Genomic DNA, 15,990 nt, shown 5'->3' with positions numbered 1-15,990 from the left:
TTCCTAAAGAAGATTTCTTAGCCCAAGGAATCCTTGTCCACTTCTGTGTCCCTTCCCAGGGACACTGGTTCTTGTAAGTTAAAAAAAAGAAAAAGAAAAGAAAAGGAAAAAGAAAGAGAAGAAAAAGAAAACTTGCTGTAATAACCAACATGTTTTTCTTCAACTTTTTATTTTGAAAAGTTTTAAACTTATTGTGTCCTCTCTCTCTCTCTCTCTCTAGAATCACTTGAGAATTTGTTCCAGACATAACAATACTTTGCCTCTAAATATTTGACCATATGTCTCTTATGAATGAAGCATTTTCGTACATAACCACGATATTTTTATCAGAGTCCAGAAACAACATTGAAGAGTCCTTGCCTATGAGTGCAAGGCAACTGGAGGTGGAGCTGTCATCCATGTGATTTCCTAAGGTCCCTACACTTCTCGGTTCAGAGTATTGTGCAGACAGGGAAGGCAGAGACTATAAGGAATATCCAGTGATTTACTCACCAGGGGAAGAGGGGCTGAAGCTCAGGCCAGAGGGGACAAATAGAAGGGAAGACGGGATAAGAAAATCCCTCTCTTGGAGTTCCCATCGTGGTGCAGTGGTTAACAAATCCAAGGAGGAACCATGAGGTTGAGGGTTCGATCCCTGGCCTCGCTCAGTGGGTTAAGGATCCGGTGTTGCCGTGAGCTGTGGTGTAGGTCACTGACTTGGCTCAGATCCCGTGTTGCTGTGGCTCTGGTGTAGGCCGGTGGCTACAGCTCCAGTTCGACCCCTAGCTTGGGAACCTCCATATGCCGCAGGAGCAGTTCAAGAAATGGCAAAAAGACCAAAAAAAAAAAAAAAAAAAAAAAAAAGCTCCCAGCCAGCACCTTTCCTTCACTACCTGCACGCTAGGCCCCTGGGCGCGGGGCACAGCGCTCAACTCCGCAGTTTCTATAGGAACAAGGATGAGGAGGCCCCAGACGCTGACTCTTGCTGGCTTACTACTGCCTGAACTCCTACTCTCAGAAGCTGCCAAAATCCTGACTCCATCTCTGGCGGGTGAGTGTTTGGTCAAAGATACGGGAACAGGTCTGTCCCAGGCATCGGTGCCAGGGCTCAAGCAAACAGCCCTTGGTGAGGGAGTCATTGCATGTATTTTTCCAGTCCAGAAAAGCCCGGCAGGTTTGTTACCCTGGCTGGCAGATGAAGAGGTGGGAGCAGTTTGTGCCAGAAGATGCAGGGCTGGGGCCAGATCCAGCACAGTGAGGGAGACCCAGGGCCACTGACTCCCCGGCTCCGGCTAGACGTTCAGGGGCTCACCCTAAACTTCTGAAGGGCACAGCAATTGCCAGTAAAGACTGGCTAGGTGGCCATTTTCAGCTTTGGAGGCCAAGGAAAGGTGGCAGTAGTAGTAATTTTCTGAGGCTCTATGGGAGCCCAGGTGGAGTGGGGAGGATATTTCAGTGACAGAAGAGTGGAGTGTTTTCATCCAGAGGAGTATATCAGAATACAATGGCAATCACAGGATGGAGCTCCCTCAAGATCTATTTTAAGCCACAGTGGGCTCTCTTAGATCACTTTTAGATCACTGGGAACTAGGGGATCTAGAACTAGAAGGAGCCATAAATCATCTAAGTCCTCACTATGTTTTCTGGAGCAGGAAACTAAAAATCAAGGAAGTGAAGCTAAATGGGATTGTTTCCTTAATTTTTCTTTCTAATCTTTCATTGTTAGTAGACAGGAATGCAAGATATTTTTGTGTATTAATTTTGTATCCTGCAACTTTACGGAATTCATTGATGAGCTCTAGCAGTTTTCTGGTAGTATCTAGGATTTCTATGTATAGTACCATGTCATCTGCAGTCAGTGACAGTTTTACTTTTTCTTTTCCATTTTGGAGTCCTTTTTTTTTCTTTTTCTTCTCTGATTGCCATGGTTAGGACTTCCAAAACTGTATTGAATAAAAGTGGTGGGAGTGGACATCCTTGTCTTGTTCCTGATCTTAATGGGGACACTTTCAGCTTTTCACTATTGAGAATGATGTTAGCTGTGGGGTTTGCCATATATGTCCTTTATTATGTTGAGGTAGCTTCCTTCCATGCCCACTTTCTGGAGAGTTTTTTTTTTTTTTAATTAAAAAACCAGCCCTGGATTTTGTCAAAAGCTTTTTCTGCATCTATTGAGATGATCTTATGGTTTTTATTCTTCAGTATGTTAATGTGTTGTATCACATTGGTTGATTTGTGGGTTTTGAAACATCCTTGCATCCTTGAGATAAATCTCATTTGATCATGGTGTATGATACTTTTAATATATTGTTGGATTTGGTTTGCTAATATTTTGTTGAGGATTTTTGTGTCTGTATTCATCAATGATATTGGTCTGTAATTTTCTTTTTTTGTGTGTGGTATCTATGTCTGGTTTGGGTATGAGGGTGATGGTGGCCTCATAGAATGAGCTTCAGATTGTTCCTTCCACTGCAACTTTTTAGAACCTTTTAGAAGTGTTTCAGAAGAATAGTTGTTAACTGTTCTCTAAAGTTTTGATAGAATTCACCAGTGCAGCCATCTGTCCTAGGTTTAGTTTTTTGGAATTTTTTAAATCACAGTTTCAATTTTGGAACATGTGATTGGTCCATTCATCTTTTCTATTTATTCTGGTTCAATCTTGGAAGATTGTACCTTTCTAAGAATTTATCCATTTCTTTTAGGTTGTCCATTTTATTGGCATATTGTTGCTTGTAGTAGTCTCTGATGATCCTTTGTATTTCTGTGTGTTAGTTGTAATTTATCCTTTTTCATTTCTAATTTTATTTATTTGAGCCCTCTCCCCTTTTTTCTTGATGAGTCTGGCTAAAGGTTTATCAGTTTTGTTAATCTTTTCAAAGAATCATCTTTTAGTTTCATTTATTTTTTCTATTGTTTTCTTCATCTCTGTATCATTTATTTCTGCTCTGATGTTTATGATTTCTTTCCTTGTACTAACTTTGGGTGTTTTTTATTGTCCTTTCTTTAGTTGCTTTTGGTATAAGGTTAGGTTGTTTATTTGGGATTTTTCTTGTTTCCTGAGGTGAGACTCTATTGCAGTATCTTCCCTCTCAGAACTGCTTTGCTGCATCTCATAGGTTTTAGATCTTTGTATCTTTGTTGTCATTTGTTTTTATTTTTTAAAATGTTGTTTATTTATTTATTTATTGCTTTTTAGGGTCACACTCACGGCATATGGAGGTTCCCAGGCTAGGGGTTGAATCGGAGATACAGCTGCTGCCCTACGCAACAGCCACATTAATGCAGGATCTGAGCTGTGTCTGCGACCTACACCACAGCTCATGGCAATGCTGGATCCTTAATCCACTGAGCAAGGCCAGGGATCAAACCCACAACCTCATGGTTACTAGTCAGATTCGTTTCCACTGCACCACAACAGGAACTCCTATAGGTATTTTTTAAATTCTTCTTTGATTTCTTTGGTTATCCATTGATTGTTTAGTAGCATATTACTTAGCCTACATGTGTTTCTGTTTTCTGCACTTTTTTTCCTTGTGATTGATTTCTAGTCTTATAGTGTTGTGATTGGGAAAAAATGCTTGATATGATTTTAATTTTCTTCAATTTACTGAGGCTTGATTTGTGATTCCAGATGTGATCTATCCTGGAGAATATTCTGTGTGCACTTGAGAAGAAAGTATATTCTACTGGTTTTGGATGAAATGTTCTATAAATATCAATTAAGTCTATCTGTTCTAATGTGTCCTTTAAGGCCTGTGTTTCCATATTGATTTTGTCTTGATGATCTGTCTATTGCTGAAAGTGGGATGTTAAAATTCCCCATTTTTATTTTGTTGTTGTCAATTTCTCTTTTTATGGCTTTTAGCAGTTGCCTTATATATGGAGATGCCCCTATGTTGGATGCATATATATTTATAATTGTTGTATATTTATAATTGTTAAAGCTTCTTCTGGAATTGCTCCCTTGATTATTAGGTGGTGTCCTTCTTTGTCTCTTAGCAGTCTTTATTTTAAAGTTTATTTTGTCTGATATGAGTATGCCACTCCAGCTTTCTTTTGATTTCCATTTGCATGGAATATCTTCCATCCCTTTACTTTCAGTCTGTATGTGTCCCTAGGTCTGAAGTAGATCTCTTGTAGACAGCATATATGCAGCTCTTGTTTTCATATCCATTCAACCAGTCTGTGTCTTTCGATGGGAGCATTTAATCCATTTATATTCAGGGTAATTATCAGTATGTATATATTTATTTCCATTTTCTTAATTGTTTTGAATTTGTTATTGCTGGACTTTTTTCTTCCCTTCCTGTTTTGTTCTCTTATAATTTGATGACTATCTTTAGTTTTGTATTTGAGTTGCTTTTTCTTTTTTATGAATGTGTCTATTGTAGCTTTTTGGTTTATTATTCCTATTAACTCCTAATTTGACTACACCTCTCTATTTTGCTTATTTATTAACAATTTTAATAAAGAAATAGCATTAGTGGCACTAAAGAAGCAAAGATCTCCAATAATCACATGTGTGGATTCACAATAAATGCATGGAACGACAACTGGGTTATTGGTAGTATATGACTGAGTCACTTTGCTGTACAGCAGAAATTGGCACAACATTGTAAATCAGCTATATTTTAATAAAAAACAAAAACCAACCAACCAAACAAAATAGTTATTTGTTATTTCTTTTCCCTTTTTCTTTTTTGTCATACCCACGGCATGCAGAAATTCCCAGGCCAGGAATTGAACCTACACCACAGCAGTAATCCAAGCCATACCAATGGCTAGATCCTTAACCACTAGATGAGATGCTAGATCCTTAACCCAGTGAGCCACCAAGGAACTGCAAAACCCATTGGCATTTTCTTAGTTGTGTCTTGACAATGTCAGAGATAGAAAGGCCTTAGACTGACCAGATCGTTTCTAACAATTTAGCTGAGCTACCAGGTCTTGAGTTTGTGTAAGGGCAATGGCATATCCCTTTGTTTGAGCTGCTTTGTGAAAGTTTCTATCTTGAATGTTGTAAAATGAATCTCCTTGGAGGAGGATGTCCTCAATGCAATATTATACTATGCTCCTGGGGAAAGTTGGGTGTAGTTAATAGCTTGCAAAACAAAGATTTTGGCCAATGAATGCAGAAGACTACTATTTTAATTAAGCCATTTGGTACTTTTTACTGAATCACAAAACTATTTGGATACATTACTTTAAATAATATAATATAAAACATTTTCTCTTTTTAAAACGGAAAGAGTAGAGGCTCTCAAATCTACTTCGCTAATTATCTTAAACTAACAAATTTCATTTTCTCAGCAGTAAAATGAGACAAATAGCTATACATTCAGTTATAGCTTCAAATGATAGTTTCTATAACTTTAAACTAAAAGGCATTCCTGAATCATTGTAAGGTTCTCAATAAATACTTCCGGTATGCAAAATTAAATGAGAAAGCAAGCAAATGGAACAAAAGCAATTCAAAAGACAAGGTTCGAATAAAGTAATTGCAACAATCAAATGTTAACATCATCACGCTAATGTTAATCCATGTTGTATGGCGTATGTAACATATTAACCCATTGGTGTTTTCTTAGATGTTAAAGAGGAGGGGAAATCATACAAAATTATTAATCGGTTTCTACCTGAAGACAATAACAAGGAATTTAAGAAGTCTTTTGAATTCTTTATGGAAAAAAATTTTAAGGGGAGGTAATTTTTTAAATTATTTAAAATAAAGAGACACAATTTGGGTAATCTAAATGAATGGACGGATGCTTGGACTGAGGATGTGATAAAGGGATGGTAGGATGGATGGAATGAGGGAGGGAGGGGTGGATGGTGGGTGGATAATTGGGTAAACAAGTACTTCACACCCAAATCATCTGTTCTAACCTTTGGGGACTTTTCCTTGCTCTGTAGGCATGAAGGTATTCCTGTAGCAAGTTGAGGCAGGGGAGGTGAGGGGGTGTGGGTGGAGTAGTTTCTTCTGAGACTTTCTTGCAATACTTCACTTACAGTCTTTGTATTCTTCCCAATACAGAAGCATAGGTACCTCAACCTTCCACTGTTGCTAGGGAAATCAAAAACACCATTTCCATTTATTTTTTTCTTTTTTCTCACATATCTTTATTAATGGAAAAGACTTTTGAACAATGATTTTATAGAAGTTGAACATCTGGACATGTAAAGTCTTTTTTTATTTTATTTTATTCTATTTTTTGTCTTTTTGCTATTTCTTTGGGCCGCTCCCGCAGCATATGGAGGTTCCCAGGCTAGGGGTCCAATCGAAGCTGTAGCCACTGGCCTACGCCAGAGCCACAGCCAGGCGGGATCCGAGCCGCGTCTGCAACCTACACCACAGCTCATGGCAACACCGGATTGTTAACCCACTGAGCAAGGGCAGGGACCGAACCCGCAACCTCATGGTTCCTAGTCGGATTCGTTAAGGAACTCCTAAAGTCTTTTAAAAAAGCAATTAACCTCATGCAAAATGACATGAGGCTAACTCCTTTTGCTTCATCTGGAATGGAAAGGCACACATAACTCCTGAATCTTAGACATAAAAGTGGAAAGACAGAAATCCATGTCTATCTTGGTTAGTTACAGAGGACTCATCTCCTCTTTTCTTCTTGAAAATCTGCTAATCAGGGTACTGCTCAGATCTATTTCCATAAAACTCTTTTCCTCATTCAAACTGGAAGACCACAATCCCTCTGGCAAAGGTCTGATCTAACCTACTCAACTGACACTTAGTCTATATCATCTTCCAATGTTAGTTATATCTTTTATGTATATGCTTTGTCTATTCTCCCATAATTAACTATGATTAATGAGCTATAGTCTAGGAATTTTTGCAGCATTACTGAAGTTACCCAAAAGTTTTGGTAACCATTCCTTTGTTATATTAAATATTTACAAATATACGGTGGACGATGTTTTGAGCCAACCACTTCCATTGTGTGACTTGAAATTAACCCTAAAGATTAGAGATCTGCATATTGCTAACAACTTCTCAGCCTCTGGGTAGTCTCCATCTGGGGTGCAATGGTGCAATGGTGGACAGTTATAGCTATGCCAGGGTACTGATTTTTTTGGTCCTCCATGCTCCAAGAGACCTCTGAGGTCTTGAGCCCTTGTACTTGTTACCTCTGTTACCTTAAAGTACAGATGGCTATCCTCATCTATTTCCCTGTATGTTGCACAAATAGGAAACAGGGTCATAGTCTATATAGGTATTCAAGGGAAAGCAGTGCAAGAAGATAGGTTCCTAAAATAATGCCATAGGCATTGTCTTAATTAGATGTCAGTAAGTTTTGCCACTATCTTCTCTGGATGCCTCAGCCTGCATTGAAGTGAAAAGGCTAATCACGAGTGGCAAAACCATTTTTTTCTTTGCTTAACCTGTGGGCACAGAAAAGGAGAATTACCATTTTTTTAACTGAGATTTTAATTTCTGATATGATCAAAGTATCCCTGTTTATTCATATGTGATATGTGAATAAACAGGGTTTTTTTTAAATTGTATTTTTGTTAGAGTATAGTTGATTTACCATGTTGTGTCAATTTCTGCAGTACAACATAGTGACCCGTCATATATATATATATATATATATATTCTTTTTTTCATACTATTTTCCATCATGTTCTACCCCAAGAGATTGGCTATAGTAGGACACAGTCTTTTGTAAAATATAGCTTGTATTGTCAATATTTATGGGATTGTGTCATCAAGTGCCATCAACAGTTTTGCTGAGTAAACAAGAAAACCACTCATAAAAGTTCAGTCAGCAGTTTTGCTGAGTAAACAAGAAAACCACTCATAAAAGTTCAGTATGTAAATAAAATTTAAGGAGAACATCACAGAATTGATCAAGTAGAAAAAAGTTTGTGGGTTTGCTGCTGTCAGAGAAGCCTCTCAGAGCAGAAGTCCCAGTGATTATAGTTTTTTCCTTTCAGTTCATTTGTGCCCATGGATTTCAGGAATTGAGAGCTCAAAGATACATTTTCTAAGATCTGGCATAGAGATGGCTGGGGATCAGTGAAGAAAGGAAGAGGGGAGGAAAGCAGCACCCTCAAGAGCAGAATATCTGCCCAGAGCGACTGAGAAGAGGGTACATATTTATGTACAGTGGTTGAATAGTACGGCTGCCCCTGGGGGATGGTCTTACTTTCCTGGAATATTTTCTTTGTAGCCCCAAAATTCTTTTATGCATTGTGATATTATGCTTCTAATGAATATTTATCATTTATTTTTCTCTTACAGAATCACATTTGAACATCTTTTAAATATTTTCAAACAACTAGGGTTTCAGTGCAGTCAGTTGCTAAGGAGAAATGATATCATGAATTCTTTAAAGACCGAGAAGTTTGACCTGGTGATAGTTGAAGCTTTTGAGTGGTGTCTTTTCCTGGTTGCTGAGAAGCCTGGGAAGCCATTTGTGTCCACTCTGCCATCCTCATTTGGCACTGTGGACTTTGGGCTACAAGCCCCCTGTCTTATGTGCCAGTGTTCTGTTCCTTGTCAACTGACCACATGGACTTCTGGGGCCAAGTGAAGAATTTCTTGATGTTCTTTGATTTCTCTGTGAAGCAATGGTAGGTTTATTCTAAGTATGATAAGACCATCAAGGAGCACTTCCCAGAAGGCTCTAGGTCAGTTCTGTCTCATCTTCTAAAGAAAGCAGAGCTGTGCTTTGTTAACTCCAACTTTGCCTTCGGATTTGCTTGGCCCCTGCTTCCCAACACCGTGTTGGAGGCTTAATGGCCAAATCTACTAAACCAGTACCACAAGTAAGTAAAACCTAAGCACTTGGTGTGGATTTCCTGCAGAGTTCCTCAACACAGAATTGGTGGCTCCCCCACCCCTGGGATCCTGGGAGTGCATAAGATGAGGCAAGTGAGACGCTAGCTCACCCCTTTAAAGGAAGTACTCACTTTCCATGTCATGCAAATACCAAGTTAAGCACTCATACAACCCTGAGGTCAACCTCCTTAAATATTATACCCAGGGTCCTCTCTTGCCTCACCTTAGCCCTGGCTCTAGTTGGATAAGCCTTTTAGTAAGTTGATGTTTACATTTTCATTTTGTACAATCATATGTAAACATGTAGTAAGCATCTGTCACGTGATAGACTTGTTAAGGTGATGAGTCACTCATGATGAAGCACACAACATTGTGAGATGGGATGTGACCAAGGCAGGAGTGTGTGGGACTGATGGTGAGAATGCAGGCATTATCTTCAATATCCCCAGACTGTAGAGCCCTGGTCCTAACTCTACCCAGGCCTGGTGATGGATCTGGCATTTGAATGCATAGACTCAGAACCATTGCTATAGAAGTTTTCAAAGTGGAGGGGAGCTAAGATGAATTGGCTACCTGTTACCTAGCAGCACAGCCTTGCAATTTTATGGAATTTATTTTATATAATCTCTTGCCACCTGGAGAGAAGTTTGATGACCTACATTTTTATAAATGAGGTGACATAGGCTCTGGTGGTGTAAGTGTCTCATTATCATTCATTTCAAAGCCAAAGAGATCCCTGATTTGGCCTGGGCTTTCCAGGCACCAAAGTGTCTACCCTTCTTCTAGTGACCTTGTGTTGTTCGGGCAGGAAGAGTTGGAGAATGAATCTTGGGCTAGATGACCTCTAAGTTGGTAGAAGGATTATTTTTTTAGGACTGGAGCTGGGAGGCAAGATGCTGCAGGTGGAGAGAACAGAGGGCCCAAAGTGTGAAGACGGAAGTGAGATGTCTCTGGGTTCACTGGGTGACCCTGGCTGGACTAGGGTGTGGAAGACCCAGTTGCACAAATACAGCCAGGCCAGATTGCAGGAAGCCTTGCTTGTCAGGAGAGTGGGTCAGCCCTGGCCATTGCAGGGGAAGGGAGTTGTTAAGTGGGAGCTTAATGGGAGTAGGATTGTAATGGCTGTGAGAAAACAGCAGTTTTTTTTCAAAAGATTTTCTCCTCCACATTTTCCAAATTTTTGTAATGGTTTTACATTTGTTTGTTTGTTTTATTTGGCTGCACCCTGAGGCATATAGGAGTGGGCCAGGGATTGATCCTGTGCCACACCAGTGGCTTCAAGCTGCTTCAACAACAACCCCAGATCCTTAACATGCTGCTCCACAAGCAAACTCCTGGTTTTATGTTGCTTTTTAATTATAACAGGATGACAAACTGTGGTCAGAGAGGTCCTCTGAGATGGTAAATCAGGCAGTGTTACGCTCAATGGAATCAACCCAATAGGGTAAAGCTCTAGGAGCTGAGGTTGAGGGAGCCACAGAAGTCCAGAGAGAGAGTCAGGATCCAAAGAAATCTTTAGAAGAGTTGACAAAATGTGTTAAAACTAAGATTACAACATTAGGTCATAACCGTCCTTTAGAACTGCCTGGGGACTTAAAAAAAGCAAGCTGCCTAGGTCTGAGACTGGGGCTGGGCTTTGTTGCTTTTTAAAAAAATCTTCCCATGTGAATATAATGTGCATTCATGTGGCTGAATCACTGCGGTAGGAGTCGAACTGCAAATGTCAGTGACTAAGAATATTGTAGGATATTGGAGGAACGCTCACGAAACGGTGCATTGGGTGGTTGCCTTCCCATTCTGCCTCTACTTCTTATTCCAGAGACCTTCTCCCAACTTCTCTCCTCTCGCTTGCGGATCGCCTACCTCTCTCTACCTTGCTCCTGGTGCTCTTCCTTACGCTACCACTTCTGGTCTGACTCTGGAAAACACCCAAGTGGCCATGTCTCCATGAACCTAAAATAAGTAGAGTGTCTAGGATGACCATGACACTCAGGTCAAGGTTTCAAAGATGGATATTCCCACCAACACCATGGGCATGAACACAGTGCAGAGAGTGCTGAGCTGTCTCAGGGGCTATGATAGTAGTTCCAGGACAGTGAGCTCTGGGAATGACAGAAGAGTGTATTCAGTAAATAGCTGACTTTCATTTCATGGCTGTCTGGGTTTCATGAAAACATTGTTCACCTCCATTCCTTTCTGACCTCTTTCCAGGAATTTGAGAATTTCATTGCCGTGTGGAGACTCTGGTTTTGCCCTGTGGCCCTAGGCTCCATGGTGAACTTCTGTCAGTCCCAGGAGGTGGTCAAGAAGATGAATGCTGCCTTTGCTTGTCTCCCTCCACGGTGATATGGAAGTATAAGCCTTCTCATTGGCCCAGATACATAAAATTGGCAGCAAATGTGAAAATTGTGGACTGACTGACTCAGAATTTTGGACAGACCTCCTAGGTAAGGACTGCCAGGATTACTTCTCATTTACACGTCTTTGGGCTCATTAGGCCTCTGTGCTAACTTGATCAGCACAAGGTCAGTCTTCAGATGGCCAGAGTGGAGCAGCCAGCTGGAGCTCTTGGGGAATCAGGCTGTACTTTCAAAGAGATTAGATGCCAAAATAGCCTTCTCCCCTTCATTCATTTTATCCAAGACCTGATGTCTGCAGCTATCAAAGTCACATTGACTTGCTGCCTTTGGTCCTGAACAAGGTCACTCCCAAATAATTCTAAACAATCTATGAACTCTGAGAACATACACCAGGGAGCACTTTGCCACTGTACATAGCTTCATAAGCACCTGTTCAACCATGTTCCCTTACACACTCACACGGATATATTTTCTTTAGCTACTAAGATTGAGCAATTCATTCATTCACAATAATAATGCCAACATAACTGAGCACCAAGCTGAGCAAACTCATAGCCATTTATGTGGCACATTGAGTCTCTGATACCAGAGAATTTCCTCACTTCCAGCTGGTTATCGCTGTGCCTGATGCTGCTTCTTAGAGACCCCTCACTGCCATAGCCACTGACTGGATCAGAGGCTAATAATCAAGATTATGACAAAATTATCCATACAATTAAAAAACCCAAATTCCTGTTTCCACTTCTGCAAATCTATTTCTTTAAGTCTTGGGTGTAGGAAATGGTTGTCATTTCAAAGAGATGAGGAGGCTCTGATGCACATCGCAGTTGAGCAGCACAGACTGAGTCTAACTCTCCTTTATCAATAATCATTTTCGCTAGCTTTAAATAAGGATGGGATGGAAAGGCTGGAACTGCAAATATTGAGGTGTAAAGTCCAGTCTTTACTTTCAGGGGGCCTCTCATATATTTAAAGAGGTACACATGCAGTGTAAGTTTTACGAGTGTCACATGTGTTGCGATGTCAATAAATGTGTCAGGAGTTCAATGAAGAGGGATATTGTTTGGGGCATGAGAAAGGTTTGCTTAAAGAAAGGAAGAGAGAGACAGAGTCAGAGAGACAGAGACAGACATAGGGAAACACAAAGAGAAAACACGTGAGAGAAGCTGAAAGAGTCGTGAGCGGGACAGAGAGAAGGATAGCTAGATGGATGGATGGAGATATATGCCTTGCTTAGTACTATTCTCTACGGTTCTGAGAATTCCTGGGCTCTGGCTGAGGCAACTCTATACAAAAGCAGGGCTTGGAATCCTTGGATGTGTGGCAAGCAAAATCATCTTTACAATGACTCCAACACCAATTTATGCTCCCATTGGTATTTTCTTCTACCTTTTCTGCTTTTCCTGGTATTCTGAAAGTTTTATCCTGAAATGTTCTGCTCTTTTTTTTATTTGCAACAACTTACCCTCGCATCTGCCTTTCTGTCACCCATGGCGGGTTGACTAGTGTCATGGAAGCATCCAACATGGTGTGCCCATGGTGGAGATTCCGTTCTTTGCTGACCAGCCTGAAAACCTGATCTGGGTTGAAACCAGAAAATTTGGAGTCTCTCTCCAGTTAAAGCAGATCAAGGTTGAGACATTAGCTCTGGAGATGAAAGAAGTCATGGAAGAAAGTGGTGTGCAGCTCTCTGGGCTTGTGGTTACTTATGTCGAATGAAGACATAAAACATGATAGGCTCTGTGTGGGTCTTTTTTGCAGTAAAAGCCGAAACCTCTAAGACACAGAATAACATGTCTTATTATTAAGACAAGCTGACTTTTTTCCTCTGAGCAGAGGACTAGAGCAGTTTAGGATAGATGCTGAGAATGATTTTCTACCTGCTGGTTATGAGAAACCTGAGCTACTAACAGGGGTCTTTGAGAGGTCTTCTCTTTAGGAGGTGCTCATAGTAGAATTCCAACTGAGGCAGGAGGTTGCCTTTCTGTTCCCAATATGCCACAGGCTTCCCTACCTCAGGACCTTTGTTCTCCTCCTTAGGACACTCTGTCCCTTCTCTTCACAGGGTTGGCTCCTTCATGACACTGGGGACTCATCCCAGTGTCACCTGCTCAGAGAGAGACTGTTTTCCTCTGTTGGTCCCCAAGACCCCCCTCCCTTTCACCCCAATCCTAATATTTTTTTCTTAATGAATCTCAGGGTCTGTAATTGCCCCCATTTCTTTGTGTTTTAATTTATTGTCTGTCTCCCACAGTAGAAAGTAGAGAGTAAGCTCTCCTGGGACAACCACCCGTGTCTCTTGTGTGCTATCTTCCAAGGGTCCAATAAAGGCCTGCCACAAAATAAATTTGAGTGGATTTCTCTTATTAAGTAAGTCAATACATAGAGGCCCATTGCTGTCTTAAGATTAACTTCCCAACCAACACAGATCTCCTGTGAAGAGAAACAATGTATTTTCTTTCTTATAATGAAGAAGGCCTGAAAACTTGGAGTTCCCAGGACACAAACCTGAATCCTGTCTCAAGACTTAGTATTACTGCACATCATTGCAAGTAGTTCTTGTTAGATGACTGAATAACAACCATATAGCGTGCAATTTCTAGCCCCAAAGTTGTTAAGTTCTGGGGGTCGAAAAACCCAGAAACTGCATATGTATTTGGTATCTTGTGTATTGAAAATACTCATTTTCTAATGAATGGGTTTGTAACTTCACTGGATTTTGAAAGACCTAGATTCCAAACGTCCATGAGCCACTGGCCCCTGTGAAGGAGTCTTCTGGGCTGAGGTGGCCTGCAGAAACTTACATCAGGGCTAGCTATATAATTCATCTCCCCTGGTGTGAAATGGAAAAGTGGAGCCTCTTGTCATAAGATTTAAGGATTTCAAGAAGGTGCTAGCAGAGAATTAAGTCAAGTACAGGCTCATCTAAGGGCCTCTGCAAATATGCAGGCCATAGGTCATGAAGCCAGCACTGTTCAACACGATACTCAGGGGCAGGAAAATGTGGGCAAATTCTTGGGCACTCCCTAGAGTCACATTCATTATTTAGCCCAGACACCAGCACAAAGTAGGTGCTCAATAAATGCAATAGTTTCTTATAGTATACCACAAGCCTCCTTGGGGTAGAGATTAGTTCTTATAGACTTTGTCTTTTTTTTTTTTTTTTTTACTATAGCCCTTCCAGCGTCAAGCATGGATCTTTGCATACAGGAATCAATTTGAACTTTTAAAAGGAACCCAACTAGACAGTGGCAAGGCCAGGCCAATAATATTCCTTGAAATGGAGCCCTTTGTGCATAAGGTGGGAAGTGTGTGTGTGACACAAAGTCTCTAAGACTTCTGAGACCTCTTGAGTGACCCCTGCCCCTGACTCTGCCAACAGGTACAAATCTGCTGCGGTGGCTGATAGCATCATCAGGCGCACCCACCCCCTGACTCCTGCCCAGCAGCTGGTGGGCTGGACCAAGTATATCCTCCAGATGGGGGATGCAGGGCACCTCAAGCCCCACACCTTCCAGCAGCCATGGCATGAGCAGTACCTGCTGGGCGTCCTCTTGTTCCTGCTGGTAGTCACCCTAGGCACCATGTGGCTCTGTGGGAAGCTGCTGGGCCTGGTGGCCAGGTGGCTGTGTGGGGCCAGGAAACTGAAGGAGGCCTGAGGCCACGTGGAGCCTTGGAAAGCAGAGTGTTTGGGCAGCGTCACCATTTCTTGGCCTCTCCCAACAGGTGTGTCCAATCCTGTTCTTCACATCCACTGTGAATTTTGCTACAAATTCCTGCTCTCTGGCTTCTTCCCACAATTGGAATTCTTTACTGAGCATTTGTGGCCTTCGTTCCTGCTCAGCAAGGGCTATTCTATGATTCTGCCCCCAGGTGATTTGGACAGGGACCCTCAGATCTGAGGTCTTGAAGCCGCCTTCCTTACCATGCTCTTCTTCAAGGCCCTGAGTCTGAACCATTCCAGCCTCCATGCCGGGTGTCTGGTATCTTCTCAGCCTCCTTCCTTCACTCTTCCTCCGCCACTTGTCATGGAATAACAATGACCCAAGGCAAGTGCTTTGCGAATTCGTTTGTCTTCTGTTTGCTTCTTCTTCAAACTGCTGGCAAAGCTCAGGAACCCTGTCCCCGGCATGTGCATTCAGGGCCAGACACAGCCTTGCCTGTGTCCGTGTCTCTAGACCCTGCTTCGGTCCTGCTAAGCACTCCTTCCTTGCAGTTCAGGCCTGGAGGCTGGAGGTTGGTCATGGGCTGAAGGGTCCTTGGCCTCCACTTTTCATAGCTGTGAGCTGTCTTCTCAATTTTCCTATTAAAAATGACGTCATGAAAAAGAAGATAATTTCTTTTTAGACTATGGCTGTTTTGTGCCTCTCCATAGTTGAACCTTTCTACACTTGGGATACTGTTGGGAATTGCATTTGCTTGATAGTCACAAAACAGAAAAAGTGACTGAAACAGCCTAGAACATCTTTTCTTATTTCTTCTTCTCATGTAAAACAAATGTGCAGGTAGGCAGGCAGTCCAGGCCTGGCGTGGCAGCTCCATGATGTAATCATTAGTCCAGTCTCTTGTCTGGTTCATCTGCCTTCCTTAGTGGGTAGTTTCATCCTCAAGGTCAGCCTGATTTTCAGGGTGGCCATTTTAGATCCTGTCAGCACATTGGAATATCAGGCAAGAAAAGGGAAACTTAAGGAAAAAGAGAAAGCAGGTCCATGCCAGCTGAGTAAGCCTCTTTAAAAAGATTTTCCAGGGAGTTCCCATTGTGGAGCAGTGGAAACGAATCTGACTAGTATCCACGAGGATGCTGGTTCGATCCCTGGCCTCACTCAGTGGGTTACGGATCCGGCATTGCTGTGA

General features: G+C 41.6%; 3 protein-coding genes across 14 annotated transcripts in view; all 3 read left to right on the top strand.

The window, feature by feature from the left end:
- LMBRD2 (LMBR1 domain containing 2) overlaps positions 1–1,030 on the top strand; it is a 61,350-nt gene extending 60,320 nt beyond the window's left edge. For 4 of the 8 annotated variants that reach the window (XR_014831133.1, XR_014831131.1, XM_085002064.1 and 1 more), the window contains one exon: positions 221–844. The gene's annotated coding sequence lies outside the window, so the exon portion shown is untranslated. Of the gene's footprint in view, positions 1–220; positions 845–878 lie in introns of those variants that run through there. The other 4 variants (XR_014831134.1, XM_085002065.1, XM_085002063.1 and 1 more) reach the window with 2 other exon arrangements.
- On the top strand, positions 781–14,795 carry UGT3A2 (UDP glycosyltransferase family 3 member A2). Its single transcript, XM_085002082.1, is given in 11 exon segments — positions 781–1,030; positions 5,568–5,682; positions 8,237–8,454; positions 8,457–8,720; positions 8,723–8,763; positions 10,988–11,114; positions 11,117–11,192; positions 12,574–12,650; positions 12,653–12,811; positions 12,981–12,984; positions 14,519–14,795. Coding segments are annotated over 11 exon segments (1,608 nt in total).
- The window catches only part of CAPSL (calcyphosine like), a 51,835-nt gene continuing 46,832 nt past the window's right edge, over positions 10,988–15,990 (top strand). For 2 of the 5 annotated variants that reach the window (XM_085002080.1, XM_085002074.1), the window contains exon 1: positions 10,988–11,223. The gene's annotated coding sequence lies outside the window, so the exon portion shown is untranslated. Of the gene's footprint in view, positions 11,224–14,311; positions 14,438–14,518; positions 15,186–15,990 lie in introns of all 5 variants that reach the window. The other 3 variants (XM_085002077.1, XM_085002075.1, XM_085002076.1) reach the window with 3 other exon arrangements.

The sequence above is a fragment of the Sus scrofa genome, chromosome 16 (genome assembly GCF_054392235.1).
Source record: "Sus scrofa isolate SSC_HxYL_T2T_F1_AM1 chromosome 16, Sscrofa_HxYL_maternal_Yorkshire_Landrace_v2.0, whole genome shotgun sequence".
In the NCBI taxonomy this organism is placed as follows: domain Eukaryota; kingdom Metazoa; phylum Chordata; class Mammalia; order Artiodactyla; family Suidae; genus Sus; species Sus scrofa.
Note: the sequence above shows the minus strand (reverse complement) of the source record. Positions and strands in the feature narration are given on the sequence as shown.